General features: G+C 40.8%; 1 protein-coding gene and 1 long non-coding RNA gene across 2 annotated transcripts in view; one reads left to right on the forward strand and one right to left on the reverse strand.

Annotated features, from left to right (window-relative positions):
• hhipl2 (HHIP-like 2) overlaps positions 1–7,570 on the reverse strand; it is an 18,142-nt gene extending 10,572 nt beyond the window's left edge. Inside the window, exons 1-3 of the mRNA XM_007569494.2 lie at positions 7,165–7,570; positions 4,089–4,741; positions 1,532–1,675 (exon numbers count right to left, since the gene is read on the reverse strand). Of these exons, the coding sequence (XP_007569556.2) occupies positions 1,532–1,675; positions 4,089–4,741; positions 7,165–7,566 (1,199 nt within the window). The 5' untranslated portion in view covers positions 7,567–7,570. The remainder of the gene's footprint in view (positions 1–1,531; positions 1,676–4,088; positions 4,742–7,164) is intronic.
• On the forward strand, positions 293–3,750 carry LOC107838330 (uncharacterized). Its single transcript, XR_001664392.1, has 3 exons — positions 293–303; positions 1,291–1,294; positions 3,576–3,750. It is a non-coding gene; the product is annotated as an uncharacterized LOC107838330 (long non-coding RNA).
• Positions 7,571–9,544: the final 1,974 nt, after the last annotated feature.

Below are 9,544 nucleotides of genomic sequence, written 5' to 3' on the forward strand. Positions count from 1 at the left end.
TGTAAAGTTCATGTCTGCAGACATGAACTTTACAGGGAAGACAGACACAGAGCCACACCCTGGGCAGCGTGTTGAGATGTAAATGCCGCATATAATTGTTCGTTCACAAAGATAAATCATTCTCACCATTCCACAACGCACTTCTCAATTTGCTACAAGTTATTGCTGCGGTTCACAAAGAGCTGCGCAACCAGAGCTAACGCGGCGGGTTTTAAACTCTTACCTAGAGTTCTCCAAAGGATCATAATTCCTCACAGTAGGTTTATGTAAATAGCCATACAGGTCAGCCAGTGTCCAGTTTGAGTGAAAGGAGGCGCGCACGATCCCGCTGAGCTAAAGCAGCGGCAGCGCGAGAGGCAAAGCGCAGAGGCGCCAGCGGTGTGATTGGTCCGCGCGCTGTGGGGTTTAAATGCATAAACTATAAACCTATCATTTAGGAATAAATCTTCTCTGCTAGTGAAATGCTCAGAGCAAAAGAGACGCTTGCAGCCTGGCTTAAAAAAAAAACAAAAACAATTTTTTTTTATAAACAAGCAATGCTTAGCCTGGCGGCGGGGCTAGTAAAGCATGGCGGGCCGCCAGGCTTATGATACACTGGGGGAAACACTGATTCAATTGAAAAATGGAAATAACCGAAGATCATAGTTCACAGAAAGGACCCAAAGATTGCCAACATCTGGAGTGAGTTTTATTTCCACAGCCCCATTAGACATATTTAAAATGATCAATGCTTATCTGACCCAATGTACATCTAATATTCATCGTTTGTCTTGGATTTATTGTTACCAATCGTGGCTAACGTTTGGTCTGTCGCAGCTCTTCCATCTGGGGAAGCCGATTGGTTGCCTCCCCCTAATGAGGTCGTCCTTCCACCTCATTTTGGGGTAGTTAGCCACGACCTCTCTGGCGTCTTCCTCAGTCTTTCTGACTCTGTTTGTTCTCTAAAGTTCTCCAACAACATCAGTGAGGATTTGCCCTGATTTACACCCTAGATGGGCTCGATTTTGATGTGTGAAACCTGATATCTGAAAAAGAAATGGACGCTGTTGGGATTTGACACGCTCAGTGAAGTTGACTCAAGGTTTTCATCACTTTTCGTCACAACAAAAGACATTTCATTGCTCTTTCAGACCATACATCTCTGTAAAGCTTTCTATAAAAACTAAGCTCCTTATTCGTCAGACTGTTAGTTCCCAAAATTGCTGGATATAAATTCCAGATTCATATCTGGAATTATAAAAAAATTACAGATCTCGTAGGATTAATAATAGCCAGCTGTGCAAATCTAAGACAGGTGGCAGATTTTAGGCATTATCACAAGCATCCTTTTCATTCTTCTCAAAAGCCCTTCAAAATTAAAATCAGACAGTCTCTGTTTTCTGTTTCGAGGGACTAAAGATATGTTTTAAGGAGGGATGACTTTTTCCACATGATTGGATATGAAATGGAGCTGTGACCTTGTGATGACATTTGCTGTGAACTTGTACTAATTGAACAACAGTGAAGCGTGAAGCGATCCGGAGGCTCTCACCTGTTCTGTGCGTTGCCGTACTTCCCAAATGGATCCCCGGCTTTCCCACCGTCTCCTGTGAAGATGTAGAGGTAGCCGTCTTGACCAAACAGCAGCTGACCCCCGTTGTGATTTGCAGCTGGCTCCTCGATTTCTAAAATAACTCTGCACATGAGAAAAGGATGAAGTTCGTCATAATTGCACACACTACGCAGCCAAAGAAGTTCAAGTTTATGCCTGTAGATCGTGATTGTTAGTGAGCAGAAAACCACTGTTAGATTACAAATTGTGTTCTTCTTAAACGAGCATTAATATCTATTTTCCAGGCGCCATTTTATAGTACACTCATGTAACTGTTGCCTTCAGTTGTTCTAAAAATGTTGTGTATATTAAATGTAACTTAAAAGAAATTTGACTTTGTAATTTAAGGCTTTGAAATTGGGCCACTGTCTCTTTAAAAACTCCTGCTCTTTCTGAAACTCTGCCTTCAGGAAGTCATCACAACATGGCTCCTTTATTAACCTTTTTAACAACATTTTTTTAAACTTTCTTTCTGTTTTTTTTTTTTTGTTTTTTTACCAGCGTTGCTCTGAGAAGTAGCTCACATAATGAGCTCAGCAGATGCTCAGTTCCACCAGGTGTTTGCTCAGACGACAGCTCTGATTGTGGCGTCCTCTAAATCCTGTCGGATTATAAAATACTTTTCAATATATGAGTGTCATTTTTCGTCATCTTTGCAATTTTGCGGCACGTTATTATGCACTTTTGTTGGTCTGTTATGTGGCAAAATGCAAAATAAAAAAAAGTTCAAGGGAGAATAAATTTTTTTACAAACTGCTGTAAACGTCTGTCAGGAGTGGATGTTGCAATTCATGCTAACACATCAAAACACCTTTAAAACCATAGCTGAAAAGAGAGAGAAAGTAGTTATTGAAGCGTTTCTGATTATAATCAGTCTTCCTTTCATATTGAAAAGACTTTAAAAGTTTTCAGAAAATGCTCTGCAGAAGTGATGTGACATGGATCGGTGAGGGGACACTCCTACTAAAACGCAGCATAAACACTTTAAATCCAAGTAGCTATGTGTGGTTTGAGCTGTCAGCTGGAAAACACAGAATGCTCTGCAGCAAATTAACCCTGCACACCAGCCAAGGTAGTAACCTTGGCTGGTGTGCAATATTTCTTCATGAAATATGACCCGCAGGCAAGCTTTCATCCAAGATTTACTCCTGCTTCTTTCATGTCCGGGGCGTAACTTAACTCTAATGCCCTATTTGCGGACAGATGCCTGAGGCGTTAGAAAGTTGCATCACCCAAATAACTGCAAAAAATAAATAAATAAATAAAATGATTCTGATGTTTAAATATTAGTTAATGACATCTAAGATTTTTTTGGCCTTCGTTAGAGTTTTGGGGGATCCTGCCCCTGCCTCAATGGGATGTCAACATCCATCCAATTTCTTTACACTCTTGTCCCTTAGTGGGGTCAGGAGGATTGCTGGTGCCTCTCTCTGGAGAAAACCCGCACATGCACAGGGAGAACATGCAAGCTCCATGCAGAAAGACCGGGGCTGGGAATTGAACCCAGAACCTTCTTGCTGCAAGGCAACAGCTCTACCAACTGCGCCACTGTGCAGCCCATGGGTTTTCAACAATCAATCATAAAACACGTCTGTGCAAGCTTCTGGAGCTTTTACAACATATGGTTATATTGTATGCAATTATACACAATAACACATTTTGCTGGAGGTTAAGTTGGCCCAATAATTATTGTGATAAACGATAACATTGTTACTTTGAAACCATTTCAAAGTATTATATTGATAACAGCATGATAACGCAAGCTGTCTCTATGAAATACCAATAAACTTTAATTTTGTAAAGAGGCAAAAGAAAACACACCAACCAAAGAACTATAAATAAAATGTGAATAAAAACCACTTAAACTAAGACTGTCACAATACCTAATTAATCAGTCAATCAATCAAATGATAAATTAAAAGGAGCTTGATAATTTCCATTTTGATGATCAATATTTTTTGAAGGGCATTTGGTTTAGGTTCAGAGACGCAAAAAGTGGGTATTCAGCGTATGCAACACATAGGGGCGCAGCACCAGAGGGGGCGCCAAAACCCCGTCTGGAGGGGGCGACGCACCGATTATGTTTTCCCATACACTTCAGCGCGTCTTACGCTCTTTCACCTTTCGCACATAACGAGGTAAATGTAGCGATTTTTACACTTCACTTATCGCCTGGGGGGGGTGTGAGCGTCGCTCCTTCACCCTGACGTTCCTTCCCCGAAGGGGCGGGGGGGGGGATTTATGTTTTCGCATCCACCTGAATAATGTGTAGTTGCGCCACTGTTTTGGTTGTAAGTGGGTTTTTTTCTTATTAATTCTTAACATATCTTCCAGTTCCATGTATTATAACGTCTCTGTAAACAAAGTTGCCTTTCAAAATATTACTAATCATCAGAATGGAAACCATCGCTCTCCTTTTAACTGATCATGTGATTAATTGATGAATTGTTTAACTATATATCGGAATCGCATCAGAAGCCAAACTTTATCGCCTTACCTCTCCGAGTAAGGATCGGCGACGTTCATGTCGCCGTCGGACACTTTCATCTCGCTGATTCGGATTTTGTCCACTTTGCCGTCGAACTGGATGGAGTAGTAGATGAAGAAGCGGCCGTTGAGCCGGTACTTGGGGTGGAAGGCCATGCCCAGGAAGCCCCTTTCATCCCCCAGCCAGGGAGTGGTCAGCACCTCCCCGCTCATGTCCAGGAAGGGCCGCTCCAGCCGGCTGCCGTCGCGTAGATACACCCAAACAAAGCCCAGCTGTTCGGCGATGAACATCCTGTGCGTGTCGTCGCCGCTGTGCAGCATCAGCACGGGATTCCTCAGGCTGTTGGCCACCTCGGTCAGGCACACCTGGAGACACCCTTTGGGGTCCTCAACCACTTGCCCCAGGTTGCTGTTGAGGTCGGTGCTCTTCAGGACCCTTGGGTAGCAGTAGTCTTGGTCGGAGAGGTCGACGAGACTGCAGAAGGTGGCCATGTCCCGTCCGGACGTGTCCAGCAGCAGCTGGTTGTCGGTCAGATATCGGAGCACGTGGCGGCACTTTCTATGGAACTCGGAGCAGTAGCCGAAGCAGAGTCCCGGCAGGTCTCTGACCGGAGTGTAGGGGTCTTCCGCGTCGTACAGGTGGGCAGCGTAAGGAGAACACTCCTGGGTGATTAACCGGAAGATGTTTTAGGAAATTACAAGATGACGACAACGACAACAATAAAATATTTCAAATGAATCACAAAACACGATGCACTGAAAATGATAAAAGAATCCCTTTGAGCTTTAATTCGGGGTTGAGGTCAAATAAGTAAAACATAAATGTCTCCAATGAGTTAGTTAAAGTTCTAACTAAACTAATTATCGGTGTGGATAATGTGTTAATTTAGAGTTTTTAAAGGGGCTGTATCATGTATTTTCCAGGCACATAGTGCAGTTTTATAATATAATCAAGTAACTGTTAGCTTTAGTCCTAAAAATGCTTTATATATAAATGACTTAAAAGAAATTTGACTTTGCCTTGAAATTGAATCTGTCTCTTTAAGAAACTCCTGCTCCTAGCTCAGGTGTGACGTCATTTCTAATTCAGAAAAATCGAGCGCTGCTCATTGACACCAAAACCAGTTTCATTGTGTGTTGTTGTCATTACTCTCTTGTATTTTAGACTTTGTGAAGCCATTTGTGATGCAATTATCACTGAAAAGTGCTTTATAGATAAATTTAGTGACTTTCTTGACACCCTGCTGAGACCAGGTTGATATGACGCTGAGGCTACTGCTAGTGTGTAACACACCTCCTGTCATTAGCGTCATTTGTAACTAGCTTACATCGTATCACTGTTATTATAGCTATTGATTTTAACCATACAACAGGAGAAGCAAACTAAAAACAAAATAAATAAAATATTTGGATTTTGAAATGTAGAGTGGTTTTTAAGTGTGCCACATTATGTTAACTATTTTAAAATAACATCAGCTCATAAACACTAAATTTACATTAAAAAGTAAATAAAAACTAGCTAAAAAAATCTAAAAAAATATAGAAATCCCTTTTCCATAGCATTTAAGTTTTGTTATTCAATGTTATCCAAAATGTATGTTTGTTTTTTTTTTATTATGCTAGTTTTTATACTCTTATAGGCCCCCTGGTGGTGTGGAGGGCCTAAGCAGCCACTTACCTCCCGTTGCCTTGGGCCAGTTCTTCACCAGCACCAGAGCACCCTCAGCATGATGCTCCCCCACCATGTCTGACATGCTGACTGATTCAAACATACTCCTGATCATTGTGATACAGTAGCTTAATCTCCGTTAATCTGACTACAAAGCTTTCCTGCTGCGGCTTTTGGCTCATCCACACAGCCAGGCTGTGGGTTTCAGTTGCGCCTGAAGGTGACAATTACAGAGCGGGCACTTCTTTGGTGGTCAGGACTTTCTCGGTTAAACTCGCTTCACTGTGGACGGCGGTCCAGTTAATGCTGGATTTGTTCTTAAAACATCACAACAAATTTCCCGTAATCTGACTGTGAAGGGTGGGACTTTGAGCCAGTTGGAGGTTTTTTCCAAACAGACGATAATCCCAAACACATGCTGCTTTTTTTTTTTTTTTTCCTTCAGAAAGGATAAAGGAGGCAACATAAAAAATCTGGAACACCCTCCTCAACATAAACGCTGCTCAAAATTTATGGACTACAATTTAAAGCCTATTCTGTGGTAGGAAGCCAGCCAGTTTAAAGGAGCTCTATCAGTTCTGTCAAGAAGAATGGTTGAAAATACAGCCAGGAACTTAAAATCTACAAAAACCAGTGGTTTACGTGCAACTAGCTAATCCACACTGCAAATCCTCAGAGGTTAATATCTCAAGTAAATTTTCAGCAAGATATATGAGCTTGTTTTAAGTCAATAACTGCTTAATGTTGATGATAAAGTTCTTTCATTGGAAAATTATTTCACTTATGACATGGGAAAAACGTCGTGTTGATAAGCGAAATAATCTACAAATGGAACTAGAACTTTTTCATCAATTTTAAGGAATTATTGACTTAAAACAAGCTCATATCTATTGCTGAAAAGTTACTTGTAAGTTAGTTTTTCTTATTTAAAATGTACTAAGATATTTGCACTAGAAACTAAACCAAAAATACTTGGTAAGATTTTGTGTTTTTGCAGTGCAAACATCAAAGGATCAGTATATGCTTGTATGCTTCATTTTAATTCTGTTTTGAACTTGAAATTTCAAACTTGTTTTTAACAATCGCTGTTTTTTTGTACGTTATACAAAAAAAAAAACATCTTCAATGCATCTTTAAAAGCCAAACATGACTTCAATACAGTGATGATGAATGCGCAACCTTGTGTCAAAATTTCACGCTTATGTTGCATTTTCACATATTTTTGTGGTTCATCCTCTTGACTCACCAGCTTATGCATTATGCATTATGCATTATGCACGGCGTCAACAATTAATTTTTCACCTCACCTTCGAGGTCATGATGTGAAATTCCGCCAGAATATTAAATCCGAATCCATCACAGCGTCGTTTGAAAGTGAAATCGCTCCAGCTGTGGAGGTGGTGTACAGCAGGCTCACCTGGCACATGATTTCCTTCAGCATGTCCTCACACAAGTCGTAGCCCGCCGTCTCCAGCTGCTCGATTACGTCCCAGTATCTCTCCGCGATCACGTTGTCCGTCCTCTGGTCGCAGCAGCCGAACTGCTCGTACTGGGAGCAGAACTCCAGGTGCCACTGCGGCTTGAAAGGGGGCTCGAAGTCCAGGCACTGAGGGTGAGCTGATGCTGGCTGGATGGCGGCAGACAACATCACTGAGATGATAATGATGATGAAGATGATGATGTTGATGAAGATGATATCTGGTGCGCCGCGTGCCTGCTTTGGCGAAGCACGCGCCGCCGCTACCGCCGTGCGTAAAAGCGCGCAAACGGCACCGCTCGGTCGGAGAGCATCCCTCTGCTTGCTCGTCATCGTTACCATCTGACTCCCTGAGGCTCCTTTACCACTGGCTGCCAGTTTATATATGCGGCCGGCCTCGTGAGGTCGTGCACGTGCGAGCACGCGCGCGCTCAAAAGAATGCACACAACTTTTTGTGGCGGTTTTTTGTTGTTTTTTTTTATTTTAACTCCAATTACGTTTCCAACCAGGCTTATTAGTAGTTCAATTAGCAGAAAACAAAAGCAACCAAATAAAATTTATATTTTAATGTTATTCCAGACTTATTTGTGTGGTTTCTGCACCGCAGCAAAAGTTGGCAGAGCTTTTACGCATACTTGTCCAAAAGGGGGGCCTAGAACACACACACACATACAGGGCACGGTGTCGAGGCATGCACACAAAAAAGGGTCAAAGCAACACAAACTGTAATTATGTTGCACATCTATGTAAAGCGCCGCCGGGCAGAGCTGGATGCCCCCACAATGTATAAACTGTTCCAGCATGTCAGGAAATATTTGAAAATAAAGTCTAGTCAGGTGTGGATTACACAGGTTTGAGCTGCTTCCAAGAAAAATTACTGCTGAGAGAAAATGTAGGAGCAGTGACAGACCAGACCATGCAAGAAAAAAAAGAAGAAAAGGCCCACCTTGGTGATTGATAGATATAAACAGATTAGTGGTTATGAAACTTCGTCTGGCCTGAACTGTCTTTCATATATAAGCTGTGTTCCCCTTTGGTGTTCTTATGGACATGAAAATACACTGTAAAAACACAAAATTCACCATCACACAGTTTTTAAACTCAATCCCACAGAAAGTTTCTAGTCAGAACTTAAAAAAGGTTTGTGATTACAGAGAGACCAACAAACCTCGTCTCTGTTAAACTGTGAAAACACAAAATCTTACCAGGTGTTTCAGGTCCAGTTTCTAGTGCAAATGTCTCGAAATCAGACAAAAAGTACTTACAAGAAACTTTACAGAAAGAAATAGAGGCTTGTTTTAAGTTGATAATCTAGTTTTAGTTCCACTGGCAGATTATTTGACTTATAATATGGGAAATATGTTTTGTTGTCAGTGAAATAATCTGTCAATTGAACAAGCATTTTATCATCAATTTTGAGGAATTATTGACTTAAAAGATCATAAATCATGCTGAAAAGTTACCTGTGAGCTAGTTTTACTTATTTCAAGTGTACTAAGATGTTAGTATTAAAAATTAAATCTAAAATAATTGGTAAGACTTTGTGATGCCTGCAGCTTTTTTGTTTTTTTAATGCCTGCAACTTGTGGTGCCCTGCTGTGGTGGGGCCACTCTGGGCAGAAAGCCATATCTCTCATATTTAAAAGCACCACCATGGATTGCAAGTTTACAGTTCCAATTTTGTTTGTTGGCATCTCAAAATATAGTTTCCAGGTTCTCTTGAGACCTACTTTTTAATATCTTTCCACATTACTTTATGCATTTCAGTTGGCTGAAATGTCCAGCTGTGAGTAAACAAACGGAAAATCCAAAACAAAAATGTATGGATTTATTCATGCCTGATCAGAAAAATAAGTGAACTTTGATAGGGACCGGCTGGTTGGAGGAAGCTTACCTGACGATCTGCTCCAGGATGTTGAAAGGACCTAAAATTGGCTGCCTGCTGTTTGAGCTTTTAAAGAATTTGGGGAGAAGAATGGAAGACAACACCCCAAATCCAGATATGCCAAACTTGTAAAGGTATGAAGTCTACTTGCAAATAAACCAAAGACATTTCAACAAAGCACTTAGTAAAAGCTTATGTGCATTGCAAAATGTAAAAAAATAAAAAATAAATCATCTTGAAGAACACAGAAAATAAGTGTTGAACACATGAAGAGAAGGATATGAAAAAAGGCATAAAAACCCAAGAAACTGAAGAAGTTTAATATTTGATGACCTATAAAATCACCGTCTAAATAAAAAAATAAATAAAAACATTCTTTTCTCAGAAGCAGAGGTTTGTTTACTATGTTTAATAGGGAACAAAAGTTAAGTACA

This window comes from Poecilia formosa, unplaced genomic scaffold (genome assembly GCF_000485575.1).
Source record: "Poecilia formosa unplaced genomic scaffold, Poecilia_formosa-5.1.2 Scaffold241, whole genome shotgun sequence".
In the NCBI taxonomy this organism is placed as follows: Eukaryota; Metazoa; Chordata; class Actinopteri; order Cyprinodontiformes; family Poeciliidae; genus Poecilia; species Poecilia formosa.